Raw genomic sequence first — 22,411 nt, 5'->3', positions numbered from 1 at the left:
ACTGGAAACAATAAGAACCGTAAAATATCAAGAAGTAACAATCTAGAGCGACCTAAAGTGAAATGACCGTGTACAACAAACTCTAGGAACAGCAAATGCTAGGCTGAGGTTTATTTTGGAAGAATCTTACGGGAACGTAATTCTCCAACAAAAGAAATGCCTTGCAAAAAAACTATTTGGGCCGATTCCTGAGTATTGCTCATCACTCTGGGATACGGATGGCGGACATCGCTGAAACAACCGGTTTTTGGTTACACCATTTTTTTTCATCTCTAGATTAAACTGACTGTTAAAACGGTTCAAAATAACTGCTTTTTTCAATAACCATTTTTGTTTTTTAATTATTATTATTGCCGGTTATAAATGTAGGCGTCGAAGAAAGGCCGAAAAATTCTGACACTCCCTCAGACTTTTGCGGTATACGTTTCAAGATAAGTGGAATCAAGCTATCAAGTAAAATAGTCAAGTAAAATAAAATTTAGTCCGTCCACCGTTCGCTGCCCTTTTCGAAGAGTATTTCGAAGAGTAATGCGGGACTGAATACTACAAAAAAATCAGCGGTATTCTCCTAAGGATTTTAATTTTTTGAAACTCTGCTCCTAACTCATGTTGTAATCCATGATAATATCACTATATTGGACATTACGAAAAGTTGGTGCTGAAGGGTGAAAGCTGAGATTGGAGAACTCACGTTTTCATGTTCAGTTGTCCGTTTCCACGGGCTACAAGCAGATAAAGGTACATTGTGTAGACATATTTAGCAGAACAGCTACTTTCTGTCATTATTATAAACTATGAATGAATTTTTAAGTTTTTAATTAATATTTTTACCATAATTTCCTTTCTCTTTTATTATTTCTTAGAAATGACAAACAATTATATGCTTTTGTGTAAAATTTGTAGCGTTCTTTTTCTTCAGTTATTTCCGGTGAAAATCTCGTTTTGTAGTCAAATTTACTTTTCAACTGAAATTTAAATACAGTTAATTTTTTGCTAAAAACTAAAAGTTCTGTTTCAAAAAATTCAAATGAACAATTTAGATAACGTGCAAAATTCTTCACCACGAACAATTACATAACAGTAATTAAAATTTCGATAATTAATTAATCCATTGACCACTATTTATTGTTCAGTCTGTTCATAAATACTCGATTATAATGTGTTGTTCTGTAACTCGACTCCTTTCGTCAGAAACAGTATAATTCAAATGGAACCGTTGTTTCAGAGGCCACAGAACTTCGTACCAAAGATAAAAATTTTTGCGCTGCAAATGAAGGAAGCCTGGCATACACCGTTTACTCTGATCCTAAAGAGCGAAAGATCACTACTGTTTCTGGACAGTAAAAATGCTGAAACTGAAGCTCTGTTTCCTGCCGAGACGAACTTTCACGATGTTTTGTAGACACCTTTCCAGTCCTCCCAGGAAAGGAAAAGGGCCCTGGCTGTACCGGGAATCGAACACAGGTTCTCCGTATGCCAGTGAGACGCGCTGACCACCTCAGCTACGGAGGCGGACCAGTACCCGACTAATGTAGCTTGAAAAGCTTAGTTAGTTACTTTCATGTTTCACGGATCATTCTTCATGATAAATCGTAAAGATGTGCAACGAGTCATTCTACATTCATGTCACACATCAATTTGTAAGTACAGGGTACAGTTTCCATGCTACAGCCGTTTGAAACATGTCTGCAAGGTAGGTATGCAACTGGGTAGTCACTCTGTGTGTGTGTGTGTGTGTGTGTGTGTGTGTGTGTGTGTGGGAGGGGGGGGGGGGTGATTACATCGCATCGGCTAATGTCACTGGACGTCTGTCCAACCCGTCTCACCCGGTTCGAGCCTCATTCAAGTGTCTGTCAGTGTCAGAGCAACATGGTTAAGTACGCGTTAGCAGAATACACAGATATGATTCTCCTGTATGGCGAAGCTCACGGTTATAGAAGAGCCGCTCGTCACCTTTATCAAGATCGTTCTCCACAACGTCAGACTCCACCGCACACCCTTTTCGCCACAATTTCTCAACAGCTTCGAGAAAGAGTACCTTCACGTCAGAAGCCGTGGCTCTGGTATGCCAAAAAGATATCGCGCACACCAATCGGAAGGTGCCGTACTGCATCACGCTGAAGACAACCAGTCAACGAGTGCACCAGCAATTTCTGTGGCTAATGAGTGGAATCATAAAACAAGTTCAAATGTATGTGAAATCGTATGGGGTTTAACTGCTAAGGTCATCAGCCCCTAAGCTTACACACTACTTAACCTAAACTATCCTAAGGACGAACACACACACACACACACACACACACACACACACACACACACACACACACGCCCGAGGGAGGAAACAAACCTCCGTCGGGACCAGCCGTACACATAAAACAAGTGATGTACTGCATCACGCCTAATTAATTACTTGAAGTAGTCGCGTTTCCAACATGTTTTAAAATGGTTGTGGCACGGAAGCGGCACGTTACCAGACATGCGTTCCAATTCAAAATATCTACTCAGCCCCCTCTACAGGCCCTAGGAGTTCGTAACGGGAATTGTCGAATACCCTGTATAGCTACACGCTTAACATTTATAAGGTTTATATATACAGGGTGGTCCATTGATAGCGACAGGGCCAAATATCTAACGAAATAAGCGTCAAACGAAAAAACTAAAAAGAACGAAGCTTGTCTAGCTTGATGGGAGAAACCAGATTGCACTGTGGTTGGCCCGCTAGATGGCGCTTCCATAGGTCAAACGGATATCAACTGCGTTTTTTTTAAAAAAAGGAACACAATTTTTTATTACATATTCGTGTAGTACGTAAAGAAATATGAATGTTTTAGTTGGACCACTTTTTTCGCTTTGTCATAGATGGCGCTGTAATAGTCACAAACGTATAAGTACGTAGGTATCACGTAACATTCCGCCAGTGCAGACGGTATTTACTTCGTGATACATTACCCTTGTTAAAAAAAATGGCTCTGAGCACTACGGGACTCAACTGCTGAGGTCATTAGTCCCCTAGAACTTAGAACTAGTTAAACCTAACTAACCTAAGGACATCACAAACATCCATGCCCGAGGCAGGATTCGAACCTGCGACCGTAGCGGTCTTGCGGTTCCAGACTGCAGCGCCTTTAACCGCACGGCCATTTCGGCCGGCACCCTTGTTAAAGTGGACCGTTTACCAATTGCGGAAAAGGTCGATATCGTGTTGATGTATGATTATTGCGATCAAAATGCCCAACGGATGTGTGCTATGTATGCTGCTCGGTATCCTGGACGACATCATCCAAGTGTCCGGGCCGTTCGCCGGATAGTTAAGTTATGTAAGGAAACACGACGTGTTCACCCACATGTGAAACGCCAACCACGACCTGCAACAAATGATAATGCCAAAGTAGGTGTTTTAGCTGCTGTCGCGGATAATCCACACATCAGTAGCAGACAAACTGCGCGAGAATCGGGAATCTCAAAAACGCCGCTGTTGAGAATGCTACATCAACATCGATTGCACCCGTACCATATTTCTATGCGCCAGGAATTGCATGTCGACGACTTTGAACGACGTATACAGTTCTGTCACCGGGCACACGAGAAATTACGGGACGATGACAGATTTTTTGCACGCGTTCTATTTAGCGACGAAGCGTTATTCACCGACAGCGGTAACGTAAACCGGCGTAATATGCACTATTGGACAACGGAAATTCCACGATGGCTGCGACAAATAGAACATCAGCGACCTTGGCGGGTTAAGGTATAGTGCGGCATTATGGAAGGAAGGATGATTGGCCCCCATTTCATCGATGGCAATCTAAATGGTGCAATGTATGCTGATTTCCTACGTAATGTTCTACCGATGCTACTAAAAGATTTTTCACTGCATGACAGAATGGCGGTGTACTTCCAACATGATGGGTGTCCAGCACATAGCTCACGTGCGGTTGAAGCGGTATTGAATAGCATATTTCATGACAGGTGGATTGGTTGTCGAAGCACCATACCATGGCCCGCACGTTCATCGGATCTGACGTCCCGGATTTCTTTCTGTGGGGAAAGTTGAAGGATATTTGCTGTCGTGATTCACCGAGGACGCCTGACAACATGCGTCAGCGCATTGTCGATGTATGTGCGAACATTACGGAAGGCGAACTACTCGCTGTTGAGAGGAATGTCGTTACACGTATTGCCAAATGCATTGAGGTTGACGGACGCCATTTTGAGCATTTATTGCATTATTGTGGTATTTACAGGTAGTCACGCTGTGTCCGCAGCTCGTGGTCGTGCGGTAGCGTTCTCGCTTTCCGCGCCCGGGTTCCCGGGTTCGATTCCCGGCGGGGTCAGAGATTTTCTCTGCCTCGTGATGATTGGGTGTTGTGTCATGTCCTTAGGTTAGTTAGGTTTAAGTAGTTCTAGGGGACTAATGACCATAGATGTTAAGTCCCATAGTGCTCAGAGCCGTTTAATCACGCTGTAACAGCATGAGTTCTCAGAAATGATAAGTTCACGAAGGTACATGTATCACATTGGAACAACCGAAATAAAATGTTCAAACGTACCTACGTTCTGTATTTTAATTTAAAAACCTGTTACCAACTCACACTGGACTCGCATTCGGGAGGACGACGGTTCAATCCCGTCTCCAGCCATCCTGATTTAGGTTTTCCGTGATTTCCCTAAATCGTTTCAGGCAAATGCCGGGATGGTTCCTTTGAAAGGGCACGGCCGATTTCCTTCCCAATCCTTCCCTAACCCGAGCTTGCGCTCCGTCTCTAATGACCTCGTTGTCGACGGGACGTTAAACACTAACCACCACCACCACCACCTGTTACCAACTGTTCGTCTAAAATTGTGAGCCGTATGTATGTGACTATTACAGCGCCATCTGTCACAAAGCGAAAAAAGTGGTCCATCTAAAACATTCATATTTATTTACGTACTACACGAATATGTAACAAAAAATGGGGGTTCCTATTTGAAAAAAAAAACCGCAGTTGATATCCGTTTGACCTATGGCAGCGCCATCTAGCGGGCCAACCATAGCGGCATCTGGTTTCCCCCTTCAAGCTAGACAAGCTTCGTTCTTTGTAGTTTTTTCGTTTGACGCTTATTTCTTGGGATATTTGGCCCGGTTACGATTAATGGACCACCCTGTATATATAAGTGTGTGTGTGTGTGAGTGTGAGTGTGAGTGTGTGTGTGTGTGTGTGTGTGTGAGAGAGAGAGAGAGAGAGAGAGAGAGAGAGAGAGAGAGTGTTAGTAATTCCTACCCAACATCTTTTACAATAAAAGAATTTTTTCTATGGAGTAGAAGGAATTGTCAGCCAGAAACTATTTCAGTTTGTTTTCAAATTACTTATCTCTGTCTTGGACTTTTATATCGCTGGGCAAGTGCTCAAAAATTTTAGTTCCGGCATTGTGCACCTCTTTTTGTGCCGAAGAAAACCTTAATGTGGAGTAATGAATGTCATTTTTCCTTCTGGGTTGTAATTATGTTCATCACTGTACCTTTTAAAGTTACAGAGAATTATTTACAACAATCTTCCATGAGGAATAAATGAACTGTGAAGCAGTAGTCGGAATGCTCGAATCCTTAAACATATGTCTACAGGATGACAGTGGGTGCGCACCACATATTATTCTTAAAGCGTGCTTTTGAGCAATGAAGACTTTCTTTCTTAAAGATGTGTTACCCCAGAACATCATTCAATATGACATTATTGGATGAAAAAATGCAAAATACGTCAACTTACTGAGTTGTATCTCCCAAAGATCTGCAATGATTCTAACTTCAAATGTCGCTGAACGAAGTTGTTTTAGCAATTCAAAAATGTGCTTTTTCCACTTTTAATTCTCATCAAAATGGACAGTTACGAATTTTGAAGTTTCTACCCTATTTTTTATTTGCAGTATATTCATTGTGGATAACGAACTGCGTCTGTGATTTAAATTGGCGATTTATCTGTAATAAATATGCAACCAGTCGCTTTTTTTACGATTTATTCAACCATCAACTTGATTTTGAGCCCGTGCAGGCTCATCGTCAGATGGAGGTGCAAGAACATTATGTTGCAGACCAAGTGTAGCTAGATGCAGTGCTGGTGAGTGCGCTGCCTTGTGGAATCCATATCAGATCTCTTCCTATAACGCACATTATTAAGCTATGTGCACAAATATACACAGAATTTAGCTGCACTTGATTTTACACAGTGTAAATTGGAATTGGGGAAATGAATTGATAGTATCTTTTTCGAAGCAATGACTCGTACATTTGCATTACACCATTTAGGCAAATCATGGAGAACCTACCTTTGGATGGTCGCTTGGCTGTTTGAACCCCATTTCCCTAACACCGACATTTGTGTCATAGCCTTTGTGCTATCTCGCTCGCTTACAGTAAAAAGCATTAGCTGCCGTAAGATAAAATGATAACTGATATCCTGCAAAGACGTAGAATTTTGTCACGTTTTAGACGAGACACTGGAGCAGAAGAGAATTTTTCTTCCGTGGAAAAATAAATAAAGAAATGTTCTATCCAATGAATGCATAATGTACAGTACGATTAGTTTCCGTGATACAACGCTGATTTTCACACTGTTTAGATATGATGGCAAATTTTTGCGGTCTAGGATAGAATGCGGGACTCTCAACAAACACATGTTACTGCTTTATTATACGTCTTACAGAAGTATATCGCATATATCAACTGTCTGTAATTAAGTTCAACAAATCCAGCGCGATCCATAGTGGTTTTACTCAAGAACAAGTATGTATACGCCAGTTCACAGTTTACCCAAAAAAAACAAAAAACAAAAAAACTGATCGATTTTTGCTCTTGAGTCAGGTAAAAGCCAAGACCGATGCTATCCCTAACTCCGATGAGCAGAAGTATTTTATCGGCGCTGCGTAATGGCATGAGAAACTTTACGATTATATTTACGGCTCGCACACGTTGCTGGTACTTATTCCCAGTGTCTGCCAGACCAAGTGTACGAAACTATAAATTTATGGAGACTGTCCGAAATCTAGATGAGCAGATACATTCCCCGATAGGCTTTATGCTGATGATACACCGTCCATGCGTGTGTCGGAGCGCTTGGCCGTAAACGGACCCAGCGAACAGTGATGTGTGCTACAGTTTTACTGATGCCGTAAATTTCCATTGGGCGTATCGGATGCGGAATAAGGCGTACTAAGACACAGTGAATGGAATTCCTTGATAACAGCGGCGAAACTTCCAACAAATGACCACCCTGATTAATATATAGGCAGTTAAGAGGCTACTCCATAGCGATAGCACACAATGAAGCGACTGTGACGTTGGTAGCACAGTTCGCCGAGGGGTCACAAGGTCGCCGTGGATGGTTGATTTGTGACGAAGCAATTCGTGAAAGAGGACAATCTTTTACATTCTGTTCACTTTCTATCACTCCGTGCTTGATCCGTCGTTTTCTGCAGAGAGTTTGATGAACTTAGCGGTGTAGAAGTAATCTTCCCGTGTTGCTACGGTTATAAAATGTCGCAGCCCAGCACTCGTGATAATTTCATTCAAATTGAAACACATATTTGCTCATGTACAACACTTACGATACATTGATGTACGCGATACGCTCCATAAAAAATTAAGGCAGCTTAGAGTTTAAGATGTGGTTAACTTCAGGATCATTGGTTAGGAGTGGGTAAGGATGGAATGAGAAATTTACACTTACACGCTGCATCCCACGTTACGTGTGTGGCGGAGGGTAATTCTGATACCACAGAATTTTTCCCCCTTCCCCATACCATTCCCAAATGAAACATGGGAGGTCTGTAAATCTCGACATTAGCCCCAACAGCCATGTTTTCCTCCTTGTGGTCATTTCGTGAGACCTGTGTGTTGGAGAAAGTGACATTTTCCCGACACTTCTAAGTTAGGAATTTCAACAGCAGACTTTAGGTGGCTGTTCAGTGAGAAGTAGCGACTCTAAATTCTGGAAAGCCGACAACGGCTGGGAGAGCGGTGTGCTCACTCCATGCTCGTAAATACCGCATCCAGATGACGATAATACGGCGGCCGTTTGGCATCTCGCGGTCATGTTGGCCTGATGGTGGAGTTCAGTTCAGGTCAATCGGTGGGGGCACTGATGGTGGTACAGCGTGTTTTGTATGACGTGTTGCTCCACTCTAATATGTTTTGGTATGGTTTTCCGTGTGTTATTTCATGTAGTAACATGGCAGCGATGGCTCTGTGGTTAAGCGCCAGTTTGCGGATCGAAATTTTCGGGATTCGTTTCTCGGACAGTCCTAGGATTTTCATCCGCGACTTACCACTTCATTCTTTGACACTGTTTGTTAATGTTAAAAATGCTCAGTCAGACTATGGTTCGGCGTCCACGTTAAACTGTAGGTCCCTCTGTAACTGGCTGCCTAAGTCACTTCTACGGTCGGAGAAATGCATTGGGATTATGACTAGTAAAGCAATTCGATGTTCAAATCAGCCATGTAATTGATGGCATCTTTACCATTTGCCAAACCGCACCGTGTATGAATGTGAAATCGTACCCGCATGGTGGAACTGCCCAGACTCCGCACACACTCCTTACGACCCGATGTTAAATTTTAATTGCTTAATGGAATCGATATCTCGAAAATGACGCTAACATTGAATCATAAGATAGAGAATTGCTATAAAGTCTACTGAATGACTGTTTTTACTCAATCGACAAATTACAACAATAATAATAAATAATGAACTGAAGGAAACCACAAGTTACTTCAAATGAAATACAAATAAAAGTAAACTGATGTTTTATTACATTAAAAGGAATGAGATGGCATAAGATTCAAAACGGTTCAAATGGCTCTGAGCACTATGGGACTTAACATCTGAGGTCATTAGTCCCCTAGAACTTAGAACTACTTAAACCTAACTAACCTAAGGACATCACAAACATCCATGCCCGAGGCAGGATTCGAACCTGCGACCGTAGCGGTCTTGCGGTTCCAGACTGCAGCGCCTTTAACCGCACGGCCACTTCGGCCGGCTATGGCATAGGACTCGGAGACATTGAGATTGCAATAAAGATATGAAGAAACTGGGAGAAGCATTACCATATCCTAGCTACACATTTAGTTACTAATATGAATGCAACACACCAAATGTTTTAGTTGCTCCAGTGGTTGATTGAATAATAAATGAAAACAATACTGTCATTGGAACCAGGATTAACAGTACTGTGGCAACGATACGTCCCACTTGCAAACATCAGTGCCCACGTACCGCCAGTTCTGATTCAAATTCTCGCCAGTCTGCTGTGGCGGTAAGTCAGCCGTGCGCTGTCGCATGTGAAGAACCAGAATCTCGCTTATCAGGAATCTGACGGCGTGAAGTCCCATCCACTCGATGTCTAAAACCAGCCACCTTTCGCCTTCCGCATACAAACCAAGAGTGTCGATCTCCGGGTGTCCCTAATACCGAGTCTGCTGTTTTCACTATTCCGGCCGCAACTGCAAGTTAGAAAAAATGTTACTGTTTTCCGTCAATGGCGTGAAAACTGCCACGTTTAATAAATTCTCATCACAGAATTTGCCCAGATGCGGGCCAATCGGAGCACCTTTTCCTCGCCAGTTTGCTCTAGAAATTCTCGTATGACGTCAGTAGGCGATGGGCAAATCATAGCGTTGTTTACACTCTTCTGAATTTCCAGGATCGTAACCAACATGACGGGAACTCCGCGAGGGTGCTTTCCCCATCGCGTAGTCCAAGATTTTCCGACTTGACATTTCCCACCATAAATTGTGAGATTTCAGGCAGCACTTGAGACTACAGCCTTCTACAGACCCGGATACCGTGAACCTAGTCTTAGCTTGATTAACAGACAAGTTCCGTGAGCCCCGTCAGGTGGCTCTTTGAGCACGCATAGGCCGGAATAAAGCCTCTGAACGTCGTGTGGTCTGAGCTGTCGCTCTCAGAGTTGAGTGCAAACTGAGCGGTTCTGTCATTTGTAGACTGGAATTGCAAGCTTTCACCGACAACCACTTCAGTTTTATAAAATACATTCCCCCGCATTCAATAACGTCAGGAGACTTCTATCGTGAAGACACTAGAGTGTCCTGCCTCGCTCCAGTTGTGACAAGAGGGAGATGAATGTAGCATATAAATGGGAGGTATTTGGGACATTGTCACTCGTCGTAGTTTTTTGAAACTTGAAACTCGTCACCTATGGTGATTGATTGTTAAAGAATTTTTCGGTCGGAACGAAACGAGGATACCAACAGTCTCATCCAGCGTCGAACGGAACTGATGATGGCCGACCGGTGTGTGCGAGTGGTTCTAGGCGCTTCAGTTTGGAACCGCGCAACAGCTACGGTCGCGGGCTCGAATCCTGCCTCGGGCATGGATGTGTGTGATGTCCTTAGGTTAGTTAGGTTTAAGTAGTTCTAAGTTCTAGGGGACTGATGACCTCAGATGTTAAGTCCCATAGTGCTCAGAGCCATTTGAACCAAGAACTGATGATGAATCCGCCTGTTCTGTTGTCGGCGTTGGCAGAGGTTTTGAAAGAAGCCGCGTAGAATCTTGCTGTCCACGTCGTGAATATGGCCAGACTCGTAGTAAATATGCAGGTAAGCGTGCCTGGCTACTTTTCCAGGATTCTGCGCATGCGCGCGCGGACGGTAGGCGCGCCCTTGTCGGAGCCGCCGCCGCCGCCGCCGCCGCGGCCACCACCGCGAGTACGGGCACTCGTGCCGGTATCCCCCGCTGCGGCGGCCGCCGGAAGTCACGTCCCCCAGCCTGTGTTGCACCTCACTCCACTCCACCCCCGCCCTGGACAGAGGCCAGGCGGCGCACGACCACTTTGCATACCGCGCTCATTCGTATGCCGGGCGCAGAATACCCTCCTGCTCCTTCTGGTTCTTTCCCAGCGAACGCATATCTGTTTACAACAGCGAGGTTGGCTCTCCTACAAGGTAGCGAACAATATTAACACTCGATTGTCTGAGGTTGCAGCCAGTTAATGTCATTTATTCCTTCCAAGATGTTTCGACAATTTGCCGGCCGGTGTGGCCGAGCGGTTCTAGGCGCTTCAGTCTGGAACCGCGCGACAGCTACGGTCGCGGGCTCGAATCCTGCCTCGGGCATGGATGTGTTTGATGTCCTTAGGTTAGTTAGGTTTAAGTAGTTCTAAGTTCTAGGGGACTGATAATCTCAGATGTTGAGTCCCGTAGTGCTCAGAGCCATTTGAACCATTTTGTTTTGACAATTTCCCTAGTTGTCCTCACCAGCTATCAAGTGCAGATTTCGTTGCTCACTGTTCGGATTCTAACCAAATTTTGATCGGGACTCGCTGTGCGCCGCCCTTATGATTGTTGCTCGTCTTCTTCTACTTGTTCCTCTCTTCTTCCGTTGTTGTTGTTGTTGTTGTTGTTGTTTTTGTTCTTCAGTGGCTCGACAGTTCGATTCGAGCCGTAATCTCGTAAATAATCCTCCGCCAGTTACCACGATCCAAAAATGGTTCAAATGGCTCTTAGCACTGTAGGACTTAACTTCTGAAGTCATCAGTCCCCTAGAACTTAGAACTACTTAAACGTAACTAACCTAAGGACATCACACACATCCATGCCGGAGGCAGGATTCGAACCTGCGACCGTAGCGGTCCCGCGGTTCCAGACTGAAGCTCCTAGAAACGCTCGGTCACCTCTGCCGGCTACCACGATCCAAAGCTCCAGTTATCCATCCCCTACAGATTATTTTCTGGAGGTCTTCCATGCTACCGTCTAAGAAGACTGCCAAACAAAACAAAATGAAACACACAAAAAACATAGGCGCATGTCAACGTAACTTCGTACACATCGGCGGGTATGGAAACTACCACCAGAGCGCTTCAGTGTTGCTCCTATTTAGTGTTGTTACCAGGCCTTGTAGGGTATATAAGAAGCGTGAACAGCGTCAGATGTTGAGTGATCACTGTGGAAGACGAGGACAGGTCACGTACTCGTGAGAGACTGCGTTGTTAGCACACGAAAGAGTTTGAAAGAGCGCTGATTGTTAGTGTCCATTTGGGCGGCCGATCAAGTAGGGCAGTAGCCTAATTTGTTGAGCAAAGGCACGATGTTGGTCTGAATGGGAGCGTTAGGGCAAATATACTCGTCGTCAAGGTTCCGGTCGGAAACGTGTGGCCACCACAATGGGGGGCTCGCGATATTGTGCACCAAGCACACAGTAGCCCCTTCACATCTGCGTCCGCCATCCTAGAGCAAGTAATGGACACCCTGCAATAGTCTGTCATCCCGCATCATTGGCCAGAGACAAGTAGCAACTGGACCAGGGAATTACTGTCCTACACATAAGCCGTATTAACATCACGATACAAACGGCTGCGTTTGGAGTGGTGCCGTCACCGGAAACCATGGACTGTTGATTAATGGCATAGCTCTGTTTTCAGCGACGAATGACGATACGCATTACCCCAGATGATCGGTTGGAAGTGAATGAAAGTACTATTACGCCACAACGGTTCGTCACGTACATCCAGCATCATTGTGCATTATTCCTCGTGTGCCAGTGTCGTGGTGCCCGTTTTCAACTGTCCACACGGGGTACGTGACCCTATGAACAGTCTGCTTGATGCCGTGGCCAGCGAGATCGCCAGACCCGCCATCGATAGAATATGTGTGGGACCAGCTCGGACGTAAACTTCGCCCAATGCCAGTATCTAGGGTATCAAGGACCAGTCACAACAGTTGTGGGCCAGTTCGCCTTAGGAGAGAGTAGCTTTATGACACCCTTCCCAGTACAGTCAGTGTATGCATCCAGACCAGAGGGAGTGCAGTGCAATATCATACTGATAAGTGGGCTCATACTTTCAATTTATTTGTAAATTTGACTCGATATTGTAGTCACCGATATAACAATGCATACCCTCTCAAGCCCGTGAAGTCTCATACCTTTTCCTCCTCCCGTTATGGCTGCTTCACTTCTTTTGTCAAGCATGCATGTCGTTCTCGGCCGACTTCGTCGTCTGTGACCCCGTGGATTTCCGTCTAACATCGTTTTACCTACGTCAGTATTACGCATCCGTGCAACATGCCTTGCCCACCTCAATCTGGCTGGTATCATTCCTGAAATATATAAAGGCGCTGGTCTTTTAAATGTTTTACAAAGGGTTAATGTGGTGATACGATATAGAACTTAGTCATTCTCCAAACCCTTAGCAATTTCAATTACTTCCTATTTCAGTCAAAGCCCGGTGCAGTTGTTGTTGGTCTTTGCCATAGTCAAAGAATAAAAGTTTCACAAAAATGTAAGACCCACTTATAGTTTACCCCAAACTATAAAGAAGATAATCTAAGGAAACCATCGTAAGACAATACCTCTCACATATGAAGAGAGACAGAGGGATGGGGAGGAACAAATCCATACTTGATTCTCTCTCTCTCTCTCTCTCTCTCTCTCTCTCTCTCTCTCATATAACTATCTATCTGTCTGTCTCGATACATAACAATATTATGAAAAGGAAAGTTGCTACTCAGCATATAGCGGAGATGCTGAGTCGCAGATAAGCACAACAAAAACACTGTCACAATATAAGCTTTCGGCCAACAAGGCCTTTGTCGAAAATAGACGAGTGTGGCGTCAGCTGCCACAGGCTGGACTCGTGTGTGTGTGTGTGTGTGTGTGTGTGTGTGTGTGTGTGTGTGTGTGTGTGTGTCGTCTATTTTCGACAAAGGCCTTGTTGGCCGAAAGCTTATATTATGACAGTCTTTTTGTTGTGCCTATCTACGACTCAGCATCTCCTCTATATGCTGAGTAGCAACTTTCCTTTTTATAATATTGTTACATTCTGACCTGGATATTCCATTGTTTGGTAGCTCTGTACACATCATATAGCTTACACATATGCACAGGATGAACCCGAACTTCACCAACAAAATTTCAGAGATTGAAGGTAATGTTTTTCAACTAATTTAATGTAAGGAATTTTCATTTCCCTTTCCAATATTTCTCAGTTTAAAATCGCTCCTTATACAGAAACGTTCAACAGCTGATTACTACTTCGCCCTGTAAATGCCGTGCAGCCGTCTGATGATTAACAAAATGTTCTAGACTGGAAATTGCAAAAAAGAATAAAATACTGTTAAAATATTTCATCTGTTTATTGGCTAGTAGCTGTTTTAAAACATCTTGCCATAGTACTAGAGTATCATTAAACACCATCTACGACAAAAAAGCTTGTTGCTTAGGAAATACGAAGTGTTTTACACTTACAAAAACGGAACACCTAAATATTTACGTAAAAAAAATCTCGTAAGCATTTTCCAGAGTTAACCAACAGTACTATTTGTCGATGCTGTAGACTAAAGCCGCAGATGTAGAATCACTACATTTGAATTGTTTACTAACGACATTAAACGTAGTAAAGAAAGCGGCTTCTGCTCCAGCCTCGTGTATAAAACATACCTGTATCTTACTAGTATATAGTATTTCAGTTACCAGTTCAACTTACAGGAATTCTTTTAAGCGAGATGGCACAGTGATTATGGCAGAGGTCTGTCATCTTGGAAGAAACGGGACTCCAAACCTCAATCTGGCCCTCCAGGTATAAGCCTTTCATGAATTCCCTAAATAACATTCTTAGGGCGCTATAATATGTAACGTTCTCAGTTACTTGCCATTAACTCAGATCGTGTTCCCAGCAAGGCTGAAACAGGTCACTGTTAGTCCTCTGTAAAAGGAGGATAACTCCACAGAGGTCAACAACTATTACAGAGTGTCACTCTCCACATCATTTTCTAAAATTTTTCATAAGATAATGTACTGTAGGCTTGTCATCCATCTGTGTAGTGATGGGAGACTTAACCAGTCATAATTTGCATTTCATGGGAGCCACTCTACTGATACAGCTATTTATACATTTTCTGAGCGCATAATGCAATCATTAAATGAAAAAAAAAAGGCCAGTTGGGATGTTCGGTGATTGGCCGAAATAATTTAATTCTGTCAATCATAATACACTGACACTGAAGCGACAAAGAATCTCGTATAGGCACGCGTATTCAAATACAGAGATACGTAAACAGGCAAAATACGGCGCTGCGGTCGGCATCGTCCATATAAGACAACAAGTGTCAGTCGCAGTTGTTAGATCGGTTACTGCTGCTATAATGGCAGATTATCAAGATTTAACTGAGTTTGAAGTGGTGTTAGAGTTGGCGCACGAGCGGTGGGTCACATCATCTCCGAGGTAGCGATGAAGTGGGGACTTTCCCGTTCGACCATTTCATGAGTGTACCGTTAATACCAGGAATCCAGTAAAACATCAGATCTCCGACATCACTGCGGCCGAAAAAAGATCCTGCAAGAACGGAACCAACGACGACTGAAGAGAATCGTTCAACGTGACAGGTGTGCAACCGTTCCGCAGACTGCTGCAGGTTTCAATGGTGGGCCATCAGCAAGTGTCAGCGAGCGAAACATTCAACGAAACATCGTCGATATGGGCTTCCGAAGCCGAAAGGCCACTCCTGTACCCTTGATGACTGCACGACACAAAGCTTTACCCCTCGCTTGGTCCTGTCAACACCGATATTGGACTGTTGATGACCTGAAATAATATTGCCTGGTCGGACGATTCTCGTTTCAGATTGTATCTAGCGGTTTTACGTGTACGGGTATGGAGACAACCTCAAGAGTCCATGGACCCTGAATGTCAGCAGGGGACTGTTCAATTTGGTGGAGGCTCCGTAATGGTGTGGGGCGTGTGCAGTTGGAGTGATATATATGTGGGACCCCTGATACATCTAGATACGAGTCTGACAGGTGACACGTACGTCTGTCTGATCACCTGCCTCCATTCATGTCCATTGTTCATCCCGACGCATTTGGGCAATTCCAGCAGCACAGTGCGACACTCCACATGCCCAGAAAAGCTGCACAGTGGATGTAGGAACAGTCGTCTGAGTTTAAACGTTTCTGTTGGCCACCAAATTCGCCAGACATGAATATTATTGAGCATATCGGGGATACCTTGCAACGTGCCGTTCAGAAGAGATCTCCACCCCGTCGTACTGTTACGGATTTATGGACAGCCCTGCAGGATTCATGGTGTCAGTTCCCTCCAGCACTACTTCATACATTAGCCCAATCCATGCCACGTCGTGTTGCGGCACTTCACTTCTGCGTGCTCGCGATGGCCCCACACGATGTTAGGCAGGTGTGCCAGTTTCTTTGGCTCTAAAGTGTATTATACCAGAATGAAAAATACCCCTATCGTAGCAGTAAAAGGCAAATATGTCCTGGGCAGAGATCGGGATGTAAAAGCAGCTAACTAGCTTTTCAACTTTCCTGGGAGCTTCAAAGACATTTAATCGAAACATATTGACATATTCGCGCATTTTTACTTGTTAGTACCCATGTCATGTTATACAACGCATCATGTCAGGTAAGGTAAGATGATACATGACGTCATGTCGTATAACATGGCACATGTCGTCGTATCATCAAACATGCCATTGTTCATGTCATGCAATATAACACAACGTTTCATTACTGTTTAGGATGCATGAACTCCAAATCCCGGATACTTTGTAGATGCATTCACACTCTAGAAACACACACGTGTGAGTCTATTTGTTCTTACATCCCTCACCATATGAGTAACAGGGGGCGGGTCTAAAGTAGCTCACTGCACTGGGGAAGTAGGGTTAACTAATAAAAAGCCCAAATATGTCAACATGTCTTGATTTAAATGTCTTTGAAGCTGCCAGATAAGTCGGAAAGCTAGTTTCCTTCTTACGATATGAGCGTTTTTCATTCTAGTGCCTAGCTTTTACTCCAGAATAATTTTGACATTAGAGCGCCGTATCTACGCAACAGATTTTGATTTTAGTTGACTCCGGCGACAACTAATACGGTGTAAGGTTTTTTTTTTTTAATTGTTGTTCGAACCACGTTGCTTATATCGTGGTAAGGAATAATGCTTTCACAAAACAACAGGGCGACCATTAATTACATGTATCTGTCTACCTGTTTACATAATTTGAACTGTTTGCACAAATTAAAAACATAGAGAAGACGCGCTTAAAAAAAGCTCACAAAACGGTTTTTTTACATATAAAATCCGAATGAAGCAGTACGGGGTGTATATGAAGTCCGGGAACACTTTCAATTATTTATTGCGCAAGAACTAAACGTTGTACAGATTTCATACATGTTGCATTTTGAAGAGAAGCTCTGAAAGTTTTTTTACAAACATTCGATATGCGAACCACGAGTGACCCGGCAGACGTCAATCGGTAATCGAATTCTTGCCATACCCGTCCCAGCATGGCATCGTCGACTGTTGCAGTCGCTTCCCGTATTCCCTCCCGGAGTTCTGCTATATCACGTGGTGGAGGCGGTACGTACACCAGGTCATTAATGTGTCCCCACAGAAAAAAGTCGCGCAGAGTGATATCTGGTGATCGAGGAGGCCATTTCATGAAACGGCTGTCCCCTTCTGTAGCACGGCCGCCATTTTCGCCACTGCTGACTATCGGCAAATTACCAAACTACGCTGTGGCGGTATACATGAAAAAAACGTTCAGGGTTTCTCTACAAAATGACATATGTATGATAGCTGTACAATGTTTGGTTCTTGTGCGATAAATAATTGAAAGTGTTCCCAGACTTTATACACACCCTGTATTTTTAAAAGCGAGTTTACAATTATATTGTAAGAATGCATTTTTTTTATTTCATTCATTTTGCATCGTTTCCCCCATTCAGTTCGCGTAAGAACGAATTTACGTTTTACATTTAGCTCGATGTTAAACCGTAGGATCTCTACGGTGGACAAAGATAATTGGATAAAAAGCCGTTTACCCACTTTTGCGCAATGTGCGAACCGCTTTCTAAAAGTTTAGTGTTGAACTGGCTCACTTCAGAAAACCTCCCAGAAAGACGTGTCTTTTGCACGTAAAATCCAGACGAAGCAGGATTTTTTTGAAACGATTGAAACATTTCTTAGACCAAGGTTCGTTACACTGGTGGACCCCACATTTGAACCATTAGCCTCGCTCCACTCCGGTGTTCGAGTGACTGTTTTTCCACGTAAAATCCGAGCACTGGACATACAGATGGTGCCATTAGCAGAGCATTAATTTCAGCCAGTTTGAAATATTTTGCAAAAGGAATTAGTCGATGCGCACAATTTGTCTGGGCGCCAGCTCCGGTTCGTTGTTCAAACCATGCTTAATACACGTATTGTAACATAGCTACAGTAAGACAGATGTTTGACTGAGTATAAAAATAGCCGCTGTTTCGGGCTAAACCAACATCTTTTATCCCGAACTGAGCGCCAAGACCCCACCTGTTTGGTTTAGTTGTTACTTAAATAACAACGTAAAAAGCTACCCTAGGCTGCTCGCGTAATACGGAGAGGTACGCCACATCACCTATAAGGGGAGAAATTACAATGAGAGTCCCACAGGGTTCGATCATTGGCGCAGTACTATTCTTGCATTTTGTTAAGTAGCATCCATTTTATCTGAATCAACAGGCGTTACGAGTCTTGTATGCATGTGATACAGTGATTGATGTGAAGCCGAGCAAAGAAACGTCAACAGAGAAAATAGGAAATGTAGTTTTTGTGAAAATTAACGATTGGTTTTCCAAATTGGCCAGACTTAGCCTCATTCAGTTTTGTACTGTCAAAAATATTCCACCCCCTATTAACGTAATATAATAAACAGGGTAGAAAATTGCAAGTTCTTTGGTGTGCATATTGATGAAAGCTTGAAACCGAAACACCTTACAGTACACCTGCTAAAACTTTTAGGTTTGGTTGGTTTTGCCATAAGAATAATTGGCAGCTTTGGAGATACTGAAGTCAAGAAGTTAACATATTTTGTACATTTTCATCCGCTGGCGTCTTACGGCATAACGTTTCGGGGTAACTCCGCACTTAGTCAAAAATTGTTTATTGCACAAAAGAAAGTGATTAGAATGTGTGTGCGGTTGACACCTGTAGTTGTTGCGGGCATCTCTCTAAGCGACTAGGAATGTGAAACCTCACTGTAGTGATCATCAGCTTTTTATTTTTATGCCCAGTATTACCGATTTAGATGAGTACACCATTATCAAGAAGAAGCAAAGCGTAACCATCTTCTCACAACAACATTTGAAGCGAACAAATTCAGTGTAGACAGAAAAACATAGCTTCTGTTACAATAAATAATATCCAAAAGACCCAGATATAATAGGAGACGCACACAGTCCATCTGAGTTTGTTTGTAACAGATACTCAGAAGTAGGACACTGAACGGAAAAGTGATGTGCATTACCCTTTACCGAACCTAATTTGGCACAGAAAGGGGTGAAATATTCAGCTGTATAACTCTCTGACGACCTACTGGTGGAAATATAATCTTTGACAGATAGGAGAAATGTTTTGAAATGTACATTAAAGAAGTTTCCCCACGACTCCTCCTATACCATGGAGGAATTCTTCAATAAAAGTAATTAAACATTTACACAGCAAAAAGACGACTACATAATAGAGGTACTCCTTTCGTTGTTGAGCGTTTGCCTGACCCACAAGCTGGATTTGGAACGTGATTCAGATTGCTGACAGCCAGTGGATTTTGACATGGGTCTGTTTAGAGCTTCCGTGTTGGTCTTCCTGTTGCATCACAGGCCACACGGTGAAAGACGAGCATTCGCTTCATGAGAGCGCTGTCTCCATCGTGCTTGGGGTAAAGGAGAAACTGTGTTGAGTTATTCCTGCGATTAGTTTCTGCTTCATGAAGTCAGCACCGTAAATCAATTACTACGACGGCGTGCTGAAAACTTATACCTCCACATTTTGCATGTGAAAGCGCTTAAAGCTTTTTAAATAAAACAAACTTTATTAACATTCTACATCTCTGTTCTTGTTACCTACATATTTGTTTCTCAACATAGTTACCCTCGTGACGAACACATTTCTCGCAACAAGAGACCAGTTTGTTAATACCGTCATCGTTGAATGTTTGAATTATTTTGACGGAGCCATAGGCTATCAAAGTGATTCTGGAAGCAGATTAAAATCGGATGGGACCAAGTCGGATGATCGATGAAAGTGAACCAAAGCCCTCGGATTGTTGCAGATGTCGTAGCGCTCGTGTGTGATGTGGAATCGTTATGCTGAAGGAGAGGGTGCTTCATGTATGCACGAACTCTTCCAACTTCATGTTTTCAGAAACTCGATTTCAGTACGCTGCTTCCAACGTTCTGACATAGTTACGTTACACACCGCCATGTTACTCGCTACAGTTCGGAGGCCTCTATCGGCTGAGGGTTGCAACTTGCATCATCGAAGCAGGAAAGTTGAATGAGTAATATGCATGACATGTAACACCTCAGCCGATGTTGAGAAAAGAATAAAAAATTTGGAGGCACTACTTTTCAGCAATTCCTGGTAAAAAGCAAGGCACAGAGCAGTCGAACTTGGCTGTAGTGTCTACACCGTCTCACGTATACTTCCATATACCCGGCAATACGCTGTACGGATCATGGCTGAGGGTAGATCATACGGATAATATCATTTTTCTTTCCTATTCAGTATCGAGCGAGGGAGAAATTAGTTTATATATACAGGGTGGTCCATTGATAGTGACCGGGCCAAATATCTCAAGAAATAAGCATCAAACGAAAAAAACTACAAAGAACGAAACTCTTCTAGCTTGAAGGGGGAAACTAGATGGCGCTATCGTTGGCCCTCTAGATGGCGCTGCCATAGGTTAAACGGATATCAACTGCGTTTTTCTTAAATAGGAACCCCCATTTTTTTATTACATATTCGTGTAGTACGTAAAGAAATACGAATGTTTTAATTGGACCACTTTTTTCGCTTTGTGGTAGATGGCGCTGTAATGGTCACAGACGTATAAGTACGTGGTATCACATAACATTCCGCCAGTGTGGACGGTATTTGCTTCGTGATACATTACCCGTGTTAAAACGGACCGTTTACCAATTGGGGAAAAGGTCGATATCGTGTTAATGTATGGCTATTGTGATCAAAATGCCCAACGGGCGTGTGCTATGTATGCTGCTCGGTATCCTGGGCGACATCATCCAAGTGTCCGGACCGTTCGCCGGATAGTTACGTTATTTAAGGAAACAGGAAGTGTTCAGCCACATGTGAAACGTCAACCACGACCTGCAACAGCTGATGATGCCCAAGTAGGTGTTTTAGCTGCTGTCGCGGCTAATCCGCAGATCAGTAGCAGACAAATTGCGCGAGAATCGGGAATCTCAAAAACGTCGGTGTTGAGAATGCTACATCAACATCGATTGCACCCGTACCATATTTCTATGCACCAGGAATTGCATGTCGACGACTTTGAACGACGTGTACAGCTCTGTCACCGGGCACAAGAGAAATTACGGGACGATGACAGATTTTTTGCACGCGTTCTATTTAGCGACGAAGCGTCATTCACCAACAGCGGAAAACGTAAACAGGCATAATATTCACTATTGGGCAACGGAAAATCCACGATGGCTGCGACAAGTGGAACATCAGAGACCTTGGCGGTTTAATGTATGATGCGGCACTGTGGGAGGAAGGATAATTGGCTCCCATTTTATCGATGGCAATCTAAATGATGCAATGTATGCTGATTTCCTACGTAATGTTCTACCGATGTTACTACAAGATGTTTCACTGCATGACAGAATGGCAATGTACTTCCAACATGATGGATGTCCGGCACATAGCTCGCGTGCGGTTGAAGCGGTATTGAATATCATATTTCATGACAGGTGGATTGGTCGTCGAAGCACCATACCATGGCCCGCACGTTCACCGGATCTGACGTCCCCTGATTTCTTTCTTTGGGGAAAGTTGAAGGGTAATTGCTATAGTGATTCACCGAGAACGCCTGACAACATGCGTCAGCGCATTGTCGATGTATGTGCGAACAATACGGAAGGCGAACTACTCGCTGTTGAGAGGAATGTCGTTACACGTATTGCCAAATGCATTGAGGCTGACGGACGCCATTTTGACCATTTATTGCTTTAATGTGGTATTTATAGGTAATCACGCTGTAACAGCATGCGTTCTCAGAAATGATAAGTTCACAAAGGTACATGTGTCACATTGGAACAACCGAAACAAAATGTTCAAACGTACCTATGTTCTATATTTTAATTTAAAAAACCTAACTGTTACCAGTATTCGTCTAAAATTGTGAGCCATATGTTTGTGACTATTACAGCGCCATCTATCACAAAGCGAAAAAAGTGGTCCAATTAAGACATTCATGTTTATTTACGTACTAAACGATTATGTAATAAAAATGGGGGTTCCTACTTAAAAAAACGCAGTTGATATCCGTTTGGCCGGTCACGATCAGTGGACCATCATATATAATCTCTCTTCACTTTCTTTCATTTCCCCTACACGGAATATACGTT

At 43.4% G+C, this 22,411-nt stretch overlaps 1 protein-coding gene across 1 annotated transcript in view; it reads left to right on the top strand.

Annotated features, from left to right (window-relative positions):
* Nucleotides 1-22,411, top strand: part of LOC124545764 — a 114,897-nt gene that overhangs the window by 5,749 nt on the left and 86,737 nt on the right. The window contains exon 2 of the mRNA XM_047124709.1: nucleotides 10,620-10,938. Coding sequence (XP_046980665.1) covers nucleotides 10,620-10,938 — 319 coding nt within the window. The remainder of the gene's footprint in view (nucleotides 1-10,619; nucleotides 10,939-22,411) is intronic.

This window comes from Schistocerca americana, chromosome 8 (assembly GCF_021461395.2).
Source record: "Schistocerca americana isolate TAMUIC-IGC-003095 chromosome 8, iqSchAmer2.1, whole genome shotgun sequence".
NCBI classification, from domain to species: domain Eukaryota; kingdom Metazoa; phylum Arthropoda; class Insecta; order Orthoptera; family Acrididae; genus Schistocerca; species Schistocerca americana.
This window is presented reverse-complemented; position numbering and strand designations above follow the sequence as displayed.